The sequence below is a fragment of the Vanellus vanellus genome (assembly GCF_965231255.1).
Source record: "Vanellus vanellus genome assembly, chromosome: 2".
NCBI classification, from domain to species: domain Eukaryota; kingdom Metazoa; phylum Chordata; class Aves; order Charadriiformes; family Charadriidae; genus Vanellus; species Vanellus vanellus.
The window spans coordinates 20,910,329-20,932,522 of NC_138906.1; the positions used below are offsets into that span (position 1 = coordinate 20,910,329).

Below are 22,194 nucleotides of genomic sequence, written 5' to 3' on the forward strand. Positions count from 1 at the left end.
GTCCACAGCCTATGACGTTTGCTGTGTGCATCAAGCTATGTAACACGTTTCTTTCCAAAAGGTATCACTTCTCGCATCACTTGAGGGACAGCAGTAGTGTATGTATGATAACAACAATGCATAGAAATTAAAATAATTTCGTATTATGATTATTTCCTTCTGTCTCATTAGGTGTATCACATTTGTCCCAAAGATTCCAAAGTAAAAGAAACACATTCTTAAAGTTGAAATCAAATTAACAAACCCAAGGCATTTGTATTTCCAATCCAGCTGATTTAGATAAACATAAAACCCACTTACCCTAGAGCCTGTAAAAGGGGATTGCTTTTTTCATGAAACAGCTAAATGACCTGTAAAGTTATTACTTAGGAAAAACTGTTCACGTGATTGTGAACTGCAGCCAGTGATGACCAAGTCCTACATCTGGGCATAGCCATGTACGCAGAGCTCTTGCACAGACACCCTCCCTAGTGCTGTGAGCCTCAGGCCCCACTGCAACTCCCCCAGACCCTGACCTTCACATGAATTTTACTGCATAATGCAGATAGAGAGCTGAGATCCAAAAGCCACAATGCTCACATGACTGACACAGCCAACTCCTCTAGAAATATCGTTTGCCAGTCTGTCTCTGCTGCAACACACGTTGCTCGAATAGAGTTGCTCAGAGATGGACAGACATCTCTGTCACACTAAAGTCGAATGTGGATTGTGACTTCCCACTGGAAGTCACCCAGATACTTCCTACAGCTCCTTTGGAATGCTGCTAGAACGGCCAATGCCCCTTGCATAGAGGATCCTGTGCGAGCAGCTCTTCTGATTTAACCTGCAGTCTTCTGAGTTTGGCCTCTGGCTTCCAAATCTAGTGCCTCCCTTTGAGAATGATAATTTCTTCACTTTTTTCATAAAGTTGAATTGCATTGCATCACTCATGAGGTGCAAAGAGAATGCAGGAAATGTGACAAGACTGCAACTTTTAATCACCAGCAGCTTAAAGACCAGCAGGTTGACAAAACAGCACAATATTCATGTTTAAACACTTGTCAATTGTTAAGCTAGTATCAGGATTTTGAAATGGCTGCACTCAGCGTTAGTGTGTTCCACAAAGGCATTGCTTGTATTTCATTCCAGAATCATATTTAGAGCCTTTTAATTATCTCTATGAACTGACAGATTAACCTAGTTATAATTATTTGGTTTTCCTATTTATTTTGTATTGACTTTGCCAAGCATCCCCACCTTCTTGTACCAATTATTGGCAAAAACACTGCAAATGCTGAGACTCAAATTACAAATTCCAGCTAAAAAAGAAACTATCAGTTTAATAATAAATAAGAGGATTTTTGACCTTAATTGTTATTGAAAAAAATAATTAAAATGTCATCCCAGCACTCCAGACGATTTTTTAAAAAGACACACACCATCTATTATTGTTATAGGATGATCTTGCCATTTATTAGCTGGTATCATAACTTCTGTGAGGCTTTTCTCATGATATTTTTAATATCTAGGACTGACTATACTGTCAGCCTAAAACTCCCTCTCTGCGCAGATATTTTATGGAATGAAGTAGCTGGGTATACATTATATGATTCCCAGTTTCCTAACCCAATTCATATTCAATACACATCTCATAATATCAGCAAGCATTTCCATATTTTTCCAATGAACATGCCAAACAGCTATTTGCCCTCCCTTTCGAAAAGCAAATGACAGAATAATCCTGTATTTTATTTAAAGTGTAAAATCTAATGATATGACCTTGTATTTGCATTTTCAAGGTTTTACCTCAGGCGTATGCTTTGCTATCTCTCTAATTAAAGTTGCACCATTTTTCTTGACATATTCATCTGAGTCCTTCAGGCATGTGAGCACAACTGGGAAAATTTCTGCTTCAACCACCAACTCTGCAAGATCCACTGAATGCTTTGCTATTTGGCTTAGAGCTGACAGCACCTGACGCTAGTAAATAAAAATTGTTAAAAAATCAATAGTATACAAACATCCCACAACACACACTCCTCCTGTGCACAAAAATCTATTGCATCAAGGAAAACAAAGCAGGATAGGGAAAACAATTACAGCTATTTTACAATTCACTGAGTCAATTCATGCACGAATATAATGGCACAGAACATTCGCTGGTTCCTGAATAAAAGTTTCTCCTTTGTTTTATCCCATTCAAGCTTGCTATGTATTAAAAAAGAAACCATATATATACCACTTAAAACTATAATTTAAAATTTATTGAAATCTATAGAAAGTATCTTTATTTGCATGTTTGGTCTGTCAGACCTTATATTAAAGAATTTTTATCTATTTGTTTGAAGCGGCATTTTTATGTTGTCTTCTGTTTCTGTTAGGGTAAGACAGAAAAAATAATTAGATTAAGAAACTATTTTTTTGTCAATTAAACTCTAGTGATTAAACCTTCGACAACAGCTATTCACATCAGATAGTACATTCTAAAATGCAATAATACGTTTAATATTAACCAGTTTATACTATAATCTTAAGTATGCAAAGCCTTCTTTGTAATAGAATTGTGCAAATTTTATCTATGAAAAATATCTATCTGTTGCATTCTTCACATACTATACAATTCTAAAAAAAATAATCATACTATTCACTTTAAAGACCAGTTTAGCTGTTCCTCACAGAGCGGCAGTTTTTATCCAGTAGCTAAATCTGTGAATATGTTCAGAACTCTTCGTCACTAACTATGTAGTTACATTTTATTAATGCCCACAACAAGAGCTTCCTAAATAAATATGCACATCAGTGTCTTTGATTCAATATCAAGTAATGACTGGTATAATGGAGATTTAAAAAAATAATTTTTAAATGTACCTTCAGTTTAGCATCAGGGTTCAGGATCATCTGAGCTAAGTGAGCGATAGCTCCTGCATCCACTACTGTCTGTGCTAACTCTGGAGAATGCTTTGAAATATCACTGAGAGTTGAAGCAGCAATCCTTTTCAAAGCAATTTCTGGCTCCTGGATACAGAGCACTAAAAGAGGAACAGCTCCTGCATCCACCACAGCTTGTGACAGTTCTGTAGGTCCAAGGAAAGTAATTAAGTGAGTATGGGTGACTGACCCTTGTGCAAGCCATTTTTCACCCTGACAGATACAGCAAAGGAAAAAGGGGAGGGTGCAGTTCACTGTCTCGACATCTGCATTTCAAATCAGCCCTCCTGGTTTCATAAACCGTGTGGACCAATCCACAACTGAAAAGAATGCAGGTCAATAGATGGACCCCCATTTACATGCACACATTTGAGGTAGATTAGGCTGAAATGGTTTGTTATTCTGTTTTCTTTTTCTTTTTTTAAAGTAAGCAGATGTCAGCTGTTTAAACCCTGGCTATTCTACGCTGATCAATAGGAAAGCATTTTATGCATGGCTAACAACAACACAGAAAGCCAAAGTACCAAAATTTTACCAACCACCTAATTAGAGAGCATTTTACCCTCTTTAAATGATAAGCAGATATTAGCATAGATCAAATGCCAAAACCAGAAATACAAAAAACACACATACAATATTTATCTTACATAAAAGATTGGGAAAATGGAACTTGCTGATCAAAACTAGGTTTTGCTACTATACATGGGACAAGTCAGAATTTATACTTTAATGACATGAAAATGTTATCATACACAATTACACAAATGAGAAATATCATCAGTGGGATATTGTGTCTCTGTGATCAGTACAATATCATTAACTAACTGCACCTTAAATAAAAAAGAAAAAAATAATTATTTGAGCATATGATTAGCTAACATGGACAAAAATTACACTGTTAGAAATTCATTAGCTCTCTCTGTGTATGCAGCATTAATCACAATCCTAAAATAAGAATTACTGGATATCAGAAGCAAAATTTATACTATAACCAAGTTGTGCTATTTTAAAATAGTATTGAAAAAGTGGTAAAAATCATGGGGGATTCAATAATCTATTAAGTTCTTAGTCCAGTTTTGCTATACCTTATTATACATATCCATTATTATCTTTAACATTTATCTTGACTTACAGTACCATGGCAACATATGGCTGTTGTATTTCAAGACTCTAACTTAGCTTTTGATTTATAGTCCATCCATAAAGAGATTTTCATACTAAGAAAAATATAGCATACTTCATTAAATATACATAGACTAATATAGTTTTTCATGAAATCTGTAAGTCATGTCATCATTACGTTGTTAATATCCAAATAACGTTCCTGACCAGATTTGTTTTCAATTAGTGAATAACCACACGCTCCAATACATGTGATAAGTTAAATATTTACACTGTATGTTATTTTGTGATATATTTTAAACAAAGTATAAATATTACCTCACAAAATTATAATATATAATACAGTACTTTTTAAACTAATACAAAATTAACTCTTCAAGGTTCACTTTTCAAATAACTTTTTGACTAAAAATACAGAGTGTGCGCCCTCCAAATACACACAAATCATAAGATTTCAACAAAATGCTGAAATGTTGCCAAATGCTGTATCTGCAATTTTACAAATTTGAAGTTAAATGTACCTGAAACATATCTGAAAACAAACCTGAAAACTAGCTAATCAACAGAAGTGGTATAAGCTACGTTCAGCTTTTCATGGAGAAAGCCATACTTGTTTACTTCAAATTGTGTTTTGATGCTGTACACTGACCAAGTGGAATCCATCGTGAACTACTGACCAACGGTCCAGATTAATCCATCTGACTGTGCCTCAGATGCAACTTCAGAGCAATCAACTCAATTGCCTACAGTCTGCCAAGGAGATGGTAACATCAGGAAAATCATGTCAAGGGGGATAGAATAGTACTAGAAAAGTGGGTTTCTTTGATGCCTTGTAAGCTGAAATCATGAAGTCCAAGTAGGGAGAGAAAGAGAAATACTTTAAGGTCACAGCTATGCCCAGGCACGCAAAAGTAGCCATAACAGTTATTTTAAAAGAGCAAACTACATCTGATTCAATTTAGATCAGCTCTTGCTGTTAGAAGTCTGATATTATTTAAATACTGATGGTTACTGTTGGTCATGGTTAATTAAATGGTTGTTCTTCCAGTGGTGTTTATAAGGTTCATGGCTAATAACTTACCACATGGAGGGCTGGACCATGTGTCAAAAGACAGTCAAGCAGTAAACCGACTGTCAGAAAAACAGGAAAGCCGAGGCTCTTCCCATTACATTCCTCTGCAAACTCAGCTCAAAACTATGATTCTAAGTATTAAAGATTTTATGATAATTGCAGTTCTTTTTTCTCAAAGAGAGGCTCAATTAACCTTCCCACTTGGTAGAATGTCTTTAATTCAGAGTATACACCAAAGAATTAATGAAATATTGCTATCCAATTACAAACACAAACAGAAGTGTAAAAAAATGAAGGCTGAGAAAGAGTTAAAGGAGAAAATACAGTTGTCAAGAAGAAATTTTTAAAAACAAATATTCAGTCAAAGAAATTTTAAAAGATGGAACAAATAACATAAGACTTCTGAATACTGTGCCAAGATTGTGTTATCTGGGCAAAGACAAGGCCAATAGCTGAAGAGGAGAAAGCAGGGAAAAACTACTTTATGAACCTGATGTAAGTCCACAGAAAGTTATGAAACCCCTGGGCTTGGAACTTCAGTCTGGGGTACAGACCAAGGAACCTGTCCAACTACATGATGATAAAGTAGGACTTCTCCCTACATGAGGGAAAGCAGGAAATGTTATTCTATGTATGATCAGAGACAAGAGAATTTGGATTCAAAACACACCATAAATTAGTTGCTTTGGTCCAGAACAATATGAGGAAGATTTTAGCCGAGGGACATACTGCAGACATGAAGACAGACTGACATGGAGGTAAAAGAAAGACTGATAAAGAAAGACTCCTGAGTTTAAGAAGTCACCAGTTCAACTAGTAGTTGTACTAGAGTTGCACTGATTTGTCTCAATACAAAAGTACTCATCAGACACTAAGAAATTAATTCAAAGTAAGTGGAGGCCTAGTCATGAGTTTATGTGATCAGTAAGAGTGGAAAGTGAACAAAGAGGAGTCAATAAGATCCTGAGTACATACCCACTGAAATCAATAAGAAGTCTTGTAGGATTGATCTAAAGTGGCCTAAAGTGTTACCAAAAAAAAAAAAAAAAATCCATACTAACTAACATTAACATACTGGCAGTAACAGTATGGACAAAAAAAAAAAAAAAAAAAAGATTAGGGAGAAAAGAAGAAGGTTAGAAAGCGAATGTGCAGGGGTAGTCCCAGAGAAGGAAAATCACTTGGGAACAAATGCCGTATTCACATAGTGGACGGCAGCAGCAAAACCATCTTTCCTTGGAAGCTACTGCAAGTTTCAGACCAGACCAGGGTTCTCAAACAGACCCAGCTGTGGTGGCAGGTGTATCCACAGGAAATAACAGGTTTTGACGAAAACAACCACCAATACTGTATTTTTCTGAATACTGCGTGATCATGTAATGGCCGCGTAGAAAGACTCTAACACCCACAAGTAGCCCAAAGGCTGCACTTCAAAATCACAGGTTTATGTGCAAATCGCTACAACCACAGTGCTAAAGATTCCACTGGAACCAGTGGCAAAACCTTTCATCAGAAGGACGGAGGTCATTAATTACAGGACAAGCTTAGATCCTGGAATAAGAAAAAGTTACTGCTAGACTCAAATCACTGAAGATCTGAGCAACCTGGTCTAACCTTGTAGCTGACCCTTGCTTTGAGCAGGAAGCTTGACTAGAGACCTCCTGAGGTCCTTTCCAAGCTGAGCTATCCTATGATCTTAAGAGTACTGCTGTATGACAGAAAATGAGCGCAACTCCACTCTCAGCAATATGCTTGAGTATAAATAGTATTGTTTATTTTTGTTTTCCTACCAATTTACAATATGCTGAGGCAGATATGAGATGACTAATAAATTACACTAATAAATTACAAATGTAAGCAAAGCAAATGGAAAGCTAAGTTAGCTGCATATCTCAAACAAGAATTTTAAAAGTAACTGATGATGGTATAAGTAAAAATCTACAAAATACTTTTCATGGACTTGAAGGTATCTTGATCGTATTTGAAACACTTTAAACTTCTTTTCAAACACAAATAATAGAAATTATACAGTAGAAATAATGAATGGCAAAATTATAGCACATTGATCTGTATACTTTAGGGTAAAATCAGTGTCTGAAATTCAGCTCAAAGGGATCTTCAAGAAAAAGCAGAACTGCAAGAGCTGTTCCTAAATTTTGGAATCTGACCTGGCAAGATTTCTAGTGTCTTGAAATCTCACAAGACATCTGTCTTGATCTAAAATCTCACAGACCTTCTGGGAACACCTGTGCACAGAACTGCATTTTAAGAGATTGTTGTATGAAGACAGCAATGAACTTGCTAACCAGAAAACGTGTTCATCAGGGAAAAAAAGAAGTCTTGATTTCTCAAAATTGAAGTCTTTTCATGGGAACATACACCGCAGTTCCTAGAGAGCAGCTTTACTACGTCATAGATGGAATTTCTGATTAAAAGCAGACAGACCCTCCCACTGCAAACAGTTATCGCCTAATGCTGGGAGCCTTTGCTTGCATTCAGGGAAACAGAGGTTCACATCCTGCCTGAGACAAATCAGGACCTTAATCTGTCTCCCGCATACATCCCAGACATATGCCCTAATTATTGAACCATTCTTGCTGGGGGCAAATAAGCCTTCCTACCCCCCAGTCTTTTCAGGAGAGAAAAAAAATCTTGCTTTAATGTTGTCCCAGTTTGGAACCGAAACAATTTTTGAAACTGAAAAACCTTTTGTGGGTGGGGAAAACCATTTCGCACCCAACTCTATTTTTACAGTTTAAGCTGCAATATGTGTCCACAGACAGTCAATGACAGAAAAATCACAACTGCCAAATTTTATCAACACAAGCGTGTGAGTCTAATGCAGAGTTTCTTGAAGAGTAAACACCAGATGTTGATACAAAGAGGTCCATCTATCTTTGTTTCCCATCTCATGTTTCCCATGCAAAGGCATGCTTGTAGGAGTGTAAGAAACATACCATGCACAGAGTGATCTTTCTTCAGTATAACTCCTCTCCTTTCAGTAATCACTTTAGAGACTTCCTGTGAGAAAGGTAAATCCCCTGAATTGTCCATAGCTGGGCAGGGGAAGAACGGTTTTTTTCAGGGTTTTGGGGGGGAGGGGGTATTTTGTTTTTTGGTTTGTTTTGTTTTAACTGATTACATCTAGTGATCTGTCTACGTCCTGATGCTTGCAGCCTGGTAGCACTTGCAATTTCAACCTAATTTCTGAAAATGCTGTTCAAATAAATAATTCTTAATTGTGGAATAAAAATTTGTACAAGGAGTTTGTTGTCTTCAATACCACCACATCATCTCCATCTTTGCAGACAATGTCATCACAGTGTGAACTGGATCACCCTAAAGATCAGCCAGCATTCATGCAATGAATAGCATAAAGGGTAATTGAGGTGAGTCAATATTGATTTACTGACATAACAAAACTACAGAAATGTTTATGTTGAGTAACATAGACACACACTTACACTACACACATTTATACAAACAAACACTTTCAAATGACACTTAAGTAAATATCTTTCAGATGGATGCAACAATTATTTTCAACCAAGGGTGGGACTCAGACCCAATGACCAAAAGATAAAAGACCTTTAGCACATAGACATACCCCAAGAATGAATTTGTTCCCCAGAAAAAGTAGTGTTAGGAAGGTGCTGACAACTTTGGAGTCTGTTCCAGTAAGTTAACCCTCTCTCTAAGTGGGAAGGGGAAATCCCCCATGATTTCCACAGTCCAGCACTCCATATTGATTCAAAAAAGAAAGAAGAAAATCACTTCCAAATTCAGTCGATGTACATTTTAGAGCCAAAATCAAACATAAATGCATGAGTTAATGTTGTGATCCTGGAAAAATTTTATCTTTAAACAATATGAACACAAGCCATTTCTCCCACCCTTTCCATCCAGCAGTTTCTTCACTCAGTTCTTTGATTCATAGCTCTAAACTTTTACTTGAACTATATAAATAGCTGGTAAAAGAATTACCAACCACATGGATCAGCTTTTAAATAGGAACATGACACTGCCAGTGAGTTATACAACTGCTTGCAAGACAGCAGTGAACTGCTCGATATCGGATTCCTAGGATCTATTCCTGACTCTCAGAGTGTGGTCTACTGGCTAATGATAATATAGTCAGTGCAATGAATTTGGCACATTTATCCTGCAGGCATTGCTGTCAGCTGAATGAAACTTGGTTCTGTCCAGCCCTCTCCATTTTGCTACATGTATAAAATAAGAACTAATGTCAAGCAAAAGAAACTTTGTTCCACAGTAACAGTTATACAATACATAAAGATTCTGAAAGTTCTTCATGAAGCAGAATAAACCAGAGTGTTGTTTCCTGACCACAGGCCCAATGCATCTCCTCTTAGAGCACCTCTCATAACTGGGCACTGCTGGTGTCAGATATGCCAGTTTCCCACAAAAGGTATAGCACTGTCACACTGCTACAGTTAGAGAAGGTTTTTATTCCAAATTTAAGTTTTTATAACAATAGAGAAGAAAAAACATCTTGTTCTATTTATGAACATTACAGTAATGTAATTTATCATAATTCTTACATAAAATTAAGCTGAAAGATAAAACATGCGAAACCTGTTACCTGAATTGTGTCGGGCAATATACCCAAGTGCCCAAGATGCAGCTTCTTTGACTCCAGGGTCAAAATCTTCCAAGCAAACCACAAGCATTTCCAGTGCTCCACACTGAACTATTGCCTGAGCTAGCTGCGGAGAATGCTTACCAACTGCTCTTAGCACAAATGCAGCTGCCTTCTTGTAGAAACGCTGTACAAATTAGGGGGGAAAAAAAAAGCATTTACTAACATTAAGTAGTTCAAAGCATAATACAGTACAGACATGCATAAATTAGACTTTTTTAGTAACAGCAATATCTCATACAGATCCAAATCAGGACCACCAGACATCACACAATGAACCTACAGTCCCTTCTTTGAGACAGCTCATGATCTAAAATTTGCAGTAAGTGCATAAACAAACAGAAAAAATGAGAGGGCTAAGAGGATATGGGGAAAAGATAATAGTCTAGATAAGTCTGTTTGTTTAAGCGAGTAGTGAATGATAAAAGCTTCAGAAACAATAACTCTTAACATATTTAACCAGATTACACAGGTTATGCAGGGCAAGCTCCTAAAATAATTCTACCCATCTGTAACACTTGCAAGGTTTCACAATTTCTAACATATAAACCCTCACAACATCTTCTATGAGAAAATATTGTTTACATTTAGAAACAGGAAACTGAGACACAGAGAATTAGATCCAACAAAAGGGTTTCGGATCTGAATCCTGAAATACCTGAATACTGAAATACCTGAATACTGCCTGAGTCCACAGCTAAGATCCTGAGAACCCATCCCACCAAACACCCAACACCCTCGCTTTTGACCAGGCAGCCTGCAATTTTACTCCTGCATGCGTCCAGAAACAGCTCACTTTCAACAGGACTAAGCACCTTGGCACCACTGTCATAAATTCAAACAAAATCCACACACTTGTCTCGGTTCTACCCATCTCCACCAGTGTCAGACCAAATACATGTTTTGAGCATATTTATAATGTATGATACTGCACACGTCATGGGATTCCATGTAAATTGCAGTGGTAGTTGTAGCCTCTTCTAAAAGCAAAAAGTCTTCCCCCCAGAAGTCACATTTCAGACTTCTCCAGTTTCATAACTATATTTGGGATGTAGAAGCTGAAGATTAAATTTCTTCCCCTGCCTTACAGTTTCAAAATCCAGAGCCCAGGTAAAGTACTCTGGCCAGAGACAACTGTGTTGGGAGAAAGCCAGTTCCCCACCCTCATGAAGCCACGGTGCAGCAATGAATGCAAGATTCACTGGGACACAAGTAAGCTACTGCTACATCCATGTGCCCAGAGTATGCTCTCCAGCCTGGCAGTTGACAGATCATCCCTATGGACAAGCTCTAGAGAGCTCACTCTCTAATGTGCCAGCTGGCTTGGATTTTATTCCACAATGCTTGATTCTCCCCTGCTCTGCACAGGGAGCCTAAGCATTTCACACGGATAGATTCCTACAGTCAAGGTACCCAAAACTTCAACAATACAAAGCCCACATCCCTTTTGGATCAAGTCCAGAGAAACAAAGAACCACGTGAGTGCTTTTGTGCATCCTGTGAGGTGCCCAAACACATTCAAAAGTCTGATCTAAAACACTAAGGTACAGCAACAGAGGAATACGTGCAATGGCTCTACACAAAGTAAAACAGACCCAGGCCCACTCCCTGGCCCTGAAGGAAAGGGACACAGCACACCACATCCATCCACCTAAACTCCCCTTCCCTCAAAGCACCATGGCCTCATCTGTACTACTGGAAACCGCCCCTTGCCTTGTCCTATCCCCTAAACCATGTCCAGGCATTACCAAGTAGTTTGATGGTTGGCATTGGCTAAAACCACATCAGAGAGCATGTTAACAATTAAAGAGGACAGTCATCTTCCAGTGCTCAAACGTATGCCCTGACCCTCCTTAGTTTACCAGTGCTGATATAATTCCTTAATGCCAAAAAATCCAGTCTTCTAAGTTAAGGCCTACAAGCAGGTACATTAAACATTTTACAAGCAAAGCATTAAATATTGTTTAGGGGGAACAGAAGTTAAGGGAAACAGTACAGACAAACGGTCAAATCCCCATCTAACACAAGTTACTGGAAGTTTTGCTGAACTCAAATGAGCTATAGGGACTAGACACCAGTATATGTCTGTGCAAATATGGGTATGTTATTTCTGTTAAGTAATTACGCTCCTGGCAAAGAAAAACACTTCTTTGTTTTTATTATTCAAAACACATTTATTTACCAACAAACCATATTCACAGGCACAGTCAGAACACACTGTAAAACTGTACTTTGCTCAGTTTAATGGACAAAACATTGATCTGGGATGTGACCCTGTAACTGTTCTCCATAAATCAGCAGAAGCAGTATTTATTGTGTGCTCAAAGGATCTCCTCCTTAAATATATATGTTGATACACAAAGAGTGAGTGGAATGGAAACTTGGGGGCAGGGGGGTGGGCAGATGACAGACCTATGGGAAGTAACAAACTGCACGCATTGCTAAACTCTGCATGAACTGGATAATGAGTTTCCTTCACTTGCCCTCAGTCACCAAGGCATAGTAAGCTTTCCATGACCCCACGCTAATCTTGCTGCTGCCCAAGTGATTCTGAATTACAGCCATCTCGATGTAATGACAGCACGGGCAGTAACATGGAAGAGATAAATCAGGGTACTCAAGCTAATTTAGTGAGGGCTTTGATTTGTAGCAAGGGGGTGGTTCCAACTCAAAAATAGAAGGTGAAGAGTTTTGTTCCCCTTCTTCCCTTAAAAATAGAAATAACCAAAATAGTTATAAATTTGTCAAACTAAAATGTTAACTTTCTTTCCACACTATACGAATATCCTGACATCAAGGTTTTTCTTTGGCTTTTTTTTTTTAAAGATTAATTGTATAGGCAATGTCCAGATAGGCACAAAAAAAATCTGCAATGAGTACTTACATTTACGTTTTTCTCAAAAGATTGAAAATATCTAGTTTTCCAAATTATATTTCCATTGAAATCCTACTTCTCGTAAATCTAATAACTCAAAACTGCAACCTAAGTATGGCTGCAATATCAATGCACTTCACTCTCAGCTGTCTCTTCTTCCAGTTATTAGGAACATTATTTGAAAGTATTTCTGTTAATTTAGGTTAGGATCACTGGAATAGCAAAGCTGGAATATATGCAAAATCTGAAGAAAAATGGCAAGAAGGGAGAAAAAGAGACTACCAGATTTATTTGCATTGCAATTGTGACAATTTGTTGTCACTGGTTTTTTGACAAATACAAAGATGAAAACCTTTTGGTGTATGTTCCTGTGGCAGTGGTTTGATATTTCTCATGCTACAAATTTCCAAAAGGCTATATTTGGAGATGTTAAATATTTTATTACAGAAGTTCATTTTTTTAATACGTATTTTACAAGTGTTTGGTATAATCAACAAGTCCTAGTCAATTATCACTACAGCTTTCAAATTGTCTTATTTCTAAAGAGGGACATTTTATAAAGGATCACTCAACATTTCAAAAACATAGCAGTGCCACGAATAGTTTTTTTTTTTTTTATATTGCACTAAAAGGTAAGATGATATTTTAAAGTCAAATTTATTTAAAGTCAAAACTTGGGCACACAGTACATATTGATCTCTCAGGAGTTCAAACATACATGCTGTCTCTGACTTCAGTACATTTATTGCTATATTGGAATAACAGCAGATAGGGAAACCTTTATCAGCTTTCCTGTGCAATAGTTAAAAAAAAAAAAAATTACTTAGGAAAACAATGATGCCTTACATTCTGCTCAGACAATGAACACACGAGATGTGGAAGAATGTTTCCCTTCACAACTGCCTCTGCCAGGGCATCATTATAATTGGCAAGTCTCCCAAGAGCCAAAGCAGCAGTCTGTTGAATAGTTGGGACGACATCCAGCAAAAGAGGTCTCAGCAAAGACATTACACCTGAGTTACACCAGGAAGAGAAAAGCCGATTTGGTAAGCAGGAATTTTCTAAATATTTGCCTTTATTCATAAAAACCTATTAAATTACTCTTCCAGGTAATAAGAACTTGCAGGAAATCCAGGTGTTTCTCTGAAATGAAGTTGGCGCTTGGATAGCGCTGCTGATGCATAGCAATGTTTCTGCCCATTTTTCATAGGTACAAAACACTTCTGAAATATAAAAAAAATGACAAATGTAGAAATAAGCTATATTCAAACTTCTGTAAAATACATGTGTTAAAGTGTACACAAGAAAATAAGGTATATTCAAACATACATAAAACATGTGTTAAAGTACACACAGAAAACTCCATCTGGAGGTTCTGGTGAGCTGACATCGGCACGTCACTCATTCAGCATGCCAACAGATCCTCTCCGTTGAATTATACCAAATTACATTTAATCTATTATAAGCAATGATTGATTTGGGGACCAATATCCATAATATTACACTCCAGACAGAAGAGTTGAAGATTTTCTTATCACATTATTTATGACATACATTCACTGACAAGTCCACGATATATCAGTTAAACATGAAAGAATGCAAAAGTCCATCCTCTAAGGTGCTCTTACAATATGCACTTGAAATTATAGGTAAAGCAAGCAGCCATGACATGAACCATTAGCAGCTACAGCTTAAGAAAGTCCTTACATCGATGAACATCTGGCTAAAAATAGGAAGTCGGAGGAGTAAACTTTCCATTCTTGTAATAGGAGGGAGGAGGTCACAGTGCAGTTCTTCAGGCCTCTATGATGGGACATGTGCCATTCACTATTCATCTCTGATCTGGAACAGGGCATGAACAGTGAGGTGAGACTCAAGATTTATTCAAGGTAGTATCAGGGAGGTAAACTGTAGGGAACTAGAAACTGAATGACTGGGTAACAAAATGGCAAGTGAAATGGAATACATACCGGGGAGCCAATCCCAACCTCATATATGCAGTGATCGACCCCAAACAAATCACTACCACCCAGGAGAAAGATCTCGATGTTAGAACAGACAGTTCCATGAAGATACCAGCTCATTACACAGTAGCAGAAAAGAAACTTTACCCACATAAATATACAGAGTGCTCAGGATTATTTGGAAAGGAATAGCAGCCAAAACAGAGACCATCACTATGTTACTGTATAAATCTATCCTGCATTTACTACCCTCCCCTAGCATACAAGTGGAAAAGATTCAGTGAAAGGTAAAAAGGATGATCAATATGACCACTCTGTACATGGAAGCTCTTCCTACAGTTAAGATCCTTCAACAGGGATATAAATGAGTGTCGTGGTTTGGACCAAACTGGCCACTGGGCAAACAACAGAAGCTCACCCCTACCTCTCTTCAAAGAGAAAGGCAGGAGACAGAGAGAGACTTCTGAGTTTGGAAGGAACTAAACCCCTTTAATGAAATATTAATAATCAAATAAAAAGGAAAATAATTAAATATATACAAAACCGTAACAAGCTCCCAAGATGACAATCGCGTCATCAGCTGCCACTGGGGAAGTCCCAGACTGAGTGACGGACAGGAACTGGATTCCGGATCTGGATCAAAGGCAGACGAACAGAGAGAGCCCTCCTCAGATGCCGGACATTGAAGAAAGAGGGCTGATGCTTTGATCCCTCAGCTTTTATACTGAGCATGAGGCAGATGGGATGGAATACCCTGTTGGTCAGTTTTGGACCACCTGTCCTGTCCGCTCCTCCCCATAGGTAGGACTCCTCTACGCTTTTCCGCTTCCGACCCTCCAACGGGGCAAATAGCAAAGTTAGCTGGCCTTGGGGGTTACAGCAGTAAGCATAAGCAAGAGCTTCTCTGCATACCATTCCTTGGCATCAACTATAAACATAAGGTCTTATCACTCTGAAGACGATCAGTTTCTGCACAATATGCTGATAATTTCAGTAGTTAGAAGAAGCCCAGCTAAAAAGTAAAGTTACTGAACAAAATGGGTCCTATTTTACCTCAAACCAGGACAATGAGATCCACATGGTTACATAAAAAATATGATTTGTAAGGTCTGGGAAGGGAAATTTACTTGTATCGCAATTTTTCAAAAGTGTTGTCCCTGTACCAGCCAGCTACATGAATTAACACCTCTGAGGTTTATACCTCTGAGGTAAAGCAATGCTCTTTGCAGATACAAAAGTGCTACAACAGAACACCAAACACTCAGAGCTCCATATCAGCTGTCTCAGCTCTTTCCACTACATTTTTTTTTTTGCTAACACACTAAAGATTTAACTCGGTGAATGTGGAAGAAAGCAAGACTTCTTAGGGCTCATGCGGTTATAAGCACCAAACAAAGGTCTTTTGGTGCAACAGTCCTACAACAGTGAGATCAGAGCCTAAAGGCAGATGACACCCAGGTGTTGAACAGGCACACCATGACAAGGAAAAGCTGGGGGCCTTAGAGCAAGAAATAGTCCAAAGGGATGCAGGCTATAACAAGTTACACCTACAGCATACTTCTGTATAGAAGGGCACTCTGAAAAGAAAAAAAAAAAAAAAATTGAGCAGCAGTGTAATTCTCACAGAGAACATTTATTTTAAATTAAAACCAAATTGCTCCCAGCAAGAAGAAAATAGACTAATAATCTATAGATGGCTCTGAGAGAGTGGTAGGGGGGTAAAACTAACCACGGAGGCCATGCTGACCACTAATGAATTTGTTCTGGGAAGGTCAATACTCCAGACAGAAGCTGCACTGCCAGGAGAGGTACAGCCTCCCAGGATGTTCACAAGTCAAAACAACACAAGTCTCTGGGGGACAACACAGTAAAAGGAGAAAAAGAGAAATGAATTTGCAATGTCTGAATAGCACTACAGAAGCACCAAAAATGGGTCTGTAACATGCATTAATTGAACAGGTACACGCAGAACCTACAGAAATAGGTCTGTAGTATAGCTGAGGCCTGCTCATACTTCTATCAAAGCCACCGGGAGCTGAAAGAGGCCTCCTGTGCACTAACAGACAAAAGCTAGACCCTCCAGTATTGTAAGATCAACGTGACTTCATTTAGCACTTTGCAGAAATCACTACTTCAGAATGTGGTCATCATATTGACATCTTCTCATGAACTCTCCCAAATAGCAGGTTTGGTCTCATTAGCAAGTTATCTTCATATCAAAACATACTAAGTACTATATGACAAATTAAAAGTTAAAATAAATAAAAAAAAAACAACGTGTGAGTCGGTGCCAACACCATATATCATCTTTAGTGACCTATCTTCTGGCAAGTCACCTGCACCCACTATGAGAGCGCATTTTCTTGTCCTTCCCTCTAACGTCAGTCACATGGTCAAACAGCTGCTGAAATTCCTAAGGTGACCTCATGCTCTTCTGACTCTTTACACTGAAGTTACTTCAGTAAAGCAGGAACAGTTAGAAGTAGTAAACTTGTATTTAGTGTACAGATACTACATTTGAGCCTTTAAGTTAAGATAATATGAAAACAAGATTATTTAATAAACAAGATAAAAATAAAAAGCTTTTTTGATCTAAAAGATAGTGTTAGAAGTAGTTGGGGGGGGAGGGTGGGGGGGGAAACAGGAGCGCCTTTGTGTGCAGTGTTCCTGATTGTAAGAAAAGCCAACAGCCTAATAGGTGGGACATTCAAGCAGGATGTGCCAGACAGTTCAATTCTGGTGATGGTCTCAAAATCCAGTGAAATTTAAACAGACTAGAATCACTTTACCCAGGAGGAACCCATGATCTAGATCCAGACCACATGACCGGCGTGACATACCTAGACACCACAAAATGTAAAACCACATTTAATAAAGTTTATGCTTTGAGTTGTCCCAAATGAGATATCATTTGTATTTTCAAGATTAGCCAATGCAAACTTCACTTTTAGAATAGCCTGAAAACGCTTCCAAGCAGCATGCCTCTCCATGACCAATACCATTCATTTAATTGCAGTATAAGCCATGTAAAACCTGGTGACATTTAAGTGTCGATGCAAAATCTTCATAAAATCATAGAATGGTGTAGGTTGGAAAGGACCTTAAAGGTCATTGAGTTCCAACCCCCCTGGCATAGGCAGGGACACCTCCCACTACACCAGGCTGCCCAAGGCCACGTCCAGCCTGGCCTTAAACACCTCCAGGGATGAGGCCTCAACAACCTCTCTGGGCAACTCGAGGGTGGTAAGGCACTGGAACAAAGTGAAAAACTTCTTCCTAATGTTTAATCTAAACCTGCCCTCTTCCAGTTTAAAGCCATTCCCCCTCGTCCTATCATGACATGCCTGAGTAAAAAGTCCTTCCCCAGCTCTCTTGTAGGCCCCCTTTAGGTACTGGAAGGCTGCAATAAGATCTCCCGGGAGCTTTCTATTCTCCAGGCTGAACAGCCCCAACTCTTTCAGCCTCTCCTCATAGGAGAGGTGCTCCAGCCTTTGGATCATCCTCGTGGCTCTCCTCTGGACACGCTCCAGCAGGTCCATGTCCTTCTTCTGTTGGGGACTCCAGAGCTGGATGGAGTACTCCAGGTGGGGTCTCATGAGAGTGGAGGGGCAGAATCACCTCCTTTGACCTGCTGGCCACACTTCTGATGCAGCCCAGGATGTGGTTGGCCTTCTGGGCTGCAATCGCACATTGCTGGCTCATGTTGAGCCTCTCCTCAATCAGCACACCCAGGTCCTTCTCCTCAGGGCTGCTCTCCAGCCATTCCCTGCCGAGCCTGTATTTGTGCTTGGGATTGCCTCAACCCAGATGTTGGCCTTGCACTTGGCCTTGTTGAACTGCATGAAGTTGGTTTGGGCCCACCTCTCCAGCCTGTCCAGGTCCCTCTGGATGGCATCCCTCCCCTCCAGCGTGTCTACCTCACCAAACAGCTTGGTATCATCGGCAAACTTGCTGAGGGTGCACTCGACCCCACTGTCTATGTCGCTGACAAAGACGTTGAACAGTACAGGTCCCAGTACCGACCCCTGAGGAATGTCACTCATCGCTGCTCTCCCCTTGGACATCGAGCCATTGACTGCAACTCTGAGTGTGACCGTCCAGCCAGTTCTTTATCCACTGCGTGGTCCATTTGTCAAATCCATGTCTCTTCAATTTAGGGACCAGGATATCATGTGGGACAGTGTCAAACGCTTCGCACAAGTCCAAGTAGATGACATCCGTTGATCTTCCCTTGTCCACTGCCACTGTAACCCCTTTGTAGAAGGCCACCAAATTTGTCAGGCATGACTTGCCCTTGGTGAAGCCATGGTGGCTGTCACCAATGACCTCCTTGTTTTCTATGTGCCTCAGCAGAGTTTCCAGGAGGATCTGCTCCATGATCTTGCCAGGCACAGAGGTGAGACTTACTGGCCTGTAGTTCCCTGGGTCTTCCTTATTTCCCTTTATGAAAATAGGGGTTATGTTTCCCCTTTTCCAGTTGGCAGGAACCTTGCCAGACCTCCACAACTTCTCAAATATGATGGCTAGTGGCTTAGCGACTTCATCTGCCAGTTCCCTCAGGACCCGCGGATGTATCTCATCAGGTCCCATGGACTTGTGTACCTTCAGATTCCTCAGGTGGTCTCGCACTTGATCTTCCCCTACAGTGGGCGGTTCTCCATTTTCCCAATCCTTGTCTTTGCATTCTGCATCATGGGCAGTGCAGCTGCAGTCCTTGCCAGTGAAGACTGAGGCAAAAAAGTCACTGAGTACCTCAGCTCTGTCTCTGTCCCGGGTAACCAGTTCTTGCATTCCCTTCCAGAGAGGCCCACATTTTCCCTTGTCTTTCTTTTCTCGCTGACATACTTAAAGAAGGATTTTTTGTTTGATTTAGTTCTATCTGGTCTTTAGCTTGTCTAACCCGATCCCTGGCTGCTCAAATGATTCCTCTGTATTCCTCCCAGGCTACCCGCCCCTGTTTCCACTCCCTATAGGTCTCCTTTTTTCTTTGGGTCATGTCCAGGAGCTCCTTATTGATCCATGCAGGCCTCCTGGCTTTTCTGCCTGCCTTCCTCTTTGTAGGGATGCATTGCTCCTGAGCTTGGAGGTCCTTGAATATTAACCAACTTTCTTGGGCCCCTCTTCCCCCCAGTGCTTCATCCCATGGCACCATACCAAGCAGATTCTTCAAGAAGCCAGTCAGCTCTCCCAAAGTCCAGGGTCATCAGCCTGCTGTGCACCTTCCTCGCTGCCTCAAGGATCTCAAACTCGACCATTTCAAGGTCACTACAGCCCAGGCTACCCTTGAGTTTGACACTGTCTATCAGCCCCTCCTTGTTGGTAAGGACAAGGTCCAGCATAGCTCCTCTCCTCATTGGCTCCTCAACCACTTGGAGAAGGAATTTGTCCTCAATGCAATCCAAGAACTTCCTGGATTGCCTATGCCTGGCTGTGTTACCCCTCCAACAGATGTCGGGGTAGTTGAAGTCACCCATGAGAACCAGGGTCTGTGAACGTGATGCTGCTCCTATCAGTCTATAGAGGGCTTCATCCACTCGGTCTTCTTGGTCAGGTGGCCTGTAGCAGACCCCCACTCTAATGTCCCCTGCTCCCAATTTCCCTTTAATCCTGACCCATAGGCTCTCAGTTGGCTCTTTATCCATCCCTAGGCTGAGCCCCATGCATTCCAGCTGCTCGCTGACATATAAAGCAACACCGCCTCCCCATGCAGCAGTACAGGTTGGGGGCTGACCTGCTGGAGAGCAGCTCTGTAGAAAGAGACCTGGAAGTCCTGGTGGACAACAGGATGACCATGAGCCAGCAATGTGCCCTTATGGCCAAGAAGGCCAATAGCATCCTGGGGTGCATCAAGAAGAGTGTGGCCAGCAGGTTGAGGGAGGTCATCCTCCCCCTCTACTCTGCCTTGGTGAGGCCGCACCTGGAGTACTGTGTCCCGTTCTGGGCTCCCCAGCTCAAGAAGGACAGGGAACTGGTGGAGACGGTGCAGCATAGGGCTACCAAGATGATTAGGGGACTGGAACACCTCTCTTATGAAGAAAGACTGAGGGAATTGGGTCTCTTTAGTCTGGAAAAAAGACGGTTGAGGGGGGACCTGATCATTGCTTATAAATACTTAAAGGATGGTTGCCAGGAGGATGGGGCCAGGCTCTTTTCGGTGGTGCCCAGTGACAGGACAAGAGGTAACGGGCACAAACTTAAGTATAGGAAGTTCCACCTAAACATGAGGAGGAACTTCTTTACCTTCAGGGTGGCAGAGCACTGGAACAGGCTGCCCAGGGAGGTGGTGGAGTCTCCATCTCTGGAGACATTCAAAACCCTCCTGGACACGTTCCTGTGCAACCTGCTCTAAGGTGGTCCTGCTCTGGCAGGGGGGTAGGACTATATGATCTCCAGAGGTCCCTTCCAACCCTATGATTCTATGATTTCCTTTGCCTGTCTCTCCTGAAGAGCCTGTAGCCTTCCATGCCAACATTCCAGTCACAGGAATCGTCCCACCAAGTTTCTACAATGCCAATGAGATCGTAGCCTTGGAGGCATGCACACATCTCTAGCTCCTCCTGTTTGTTCCCCATGCTCCATGCATTTGTATAGAGGCATTTCAGCCGTGTCTTCGTTGAGGCTGACTTGTCTGGAGCAGCTGTAATTACATTGCGCTGCTCTCCAGGCAGCATGTTCTATCACAAATTATTTTAGCTGATGAAACTGAAGGTGAGGACAGAGACAAAAAGTGAAATGAGAGTTACTGTTTGAAGAAGAGACAGAAGATGTTAAAACAGCATTTAAAAAACAAACAAACAAACAAACAAAAAAAAACAGTGAATGCATGGAAAATGTTTAGAAATAATAGAAACTGTGCTGATCCTCAAGGAAGACATATTTTCCCAAAGTGGTGTCTGCATGCAAGAAAAGACAGTGAACAAATAATTATCATGACAAGAGCTTTGGTGGAATGAGAAAAAGAAAAATCAATTCCTGTTGCTGTACAAGCCTTATATTGACATCAAATTAACTGAGAATTGAGAGGAGTGTATAGGCCTAGATTATGCCTGTGCATTGAACATAATTAAAAGCTTCTACCTCTACTTCCCACCTCCTCTATAACCAGTTTCTTTCGCTGCATCAAGGTGCAATCTATCATCTCCGATTCCTCTGCAAGATCAACTGCTTGAGGAGTTTTCACCATTGGCATGATTTTTACATCTTCAGCAAACTGAGTATTTCTCTCTTTACAGCACTTAGAAAAAAAAACAAACAATTCTGAGAGTGTCAAAACAGCTACATAGAGATTATATGGTCTTCCCTAAAACTTCTATAGGTAAACCAAGATGTCCACCTTTCCTTCTATGGCTTTTGAAGACAATGCTAGAAAGGACAGGTGTGCCTGACATAGGAGGAGGCTTTCCTGTCCAACCAGCTCTTTCTCCCAGAGACAGTTGTATTTGGTGAGCTCCTCTATTTGATCTCTTTGTTTCTTTTGACTGTCCTGTCTAAAGCAAAGTCTACCCCTCTTCTCCAAAGAGGCCCAAACCAGGATTCCTATCAGCATTTTAAATTACACTCAAATTTCTTTAACATTATCTTAAGGCAGGAAAAT

General features: G+C 40.2%; 1 protein-coding gene across 1 annotated transcript in view; it reads right to left on the reverse strand.

The window, feature by feature from the left end:
• Positions 1 to 22,194, reverse strand: part of SPAG6 (sperm associated antigen 6) — a 39,399-nt gene that overhangs the window by 9,827 nt on the left and 7,378 nt on the right. Inside the window, exons 3-6 of the mRNA XM_082499605.1 lie at positions 13,483 to 13,649; positions 9,705 to 9,888; positions 2,848 to 3,053; positions 1,786 to 1,959 (exon numbers count right to left, since the gene is read on the reverse strand). Coding sequence (XP_082355731.1) covers positions 1,786 to 1,959; positions 2,848 to 3,053; positions 9,705 to 9,888; positions 13,483 to 13,649 — 731 coding nt within the window. The remainder of the gene's footprint in view (positions 1 to 1,785; positions 1,960 to 2,847; positions 3,054 to 9,704; positions 9,889 to 13,482; positions 13,650 to 22,194) is intronic.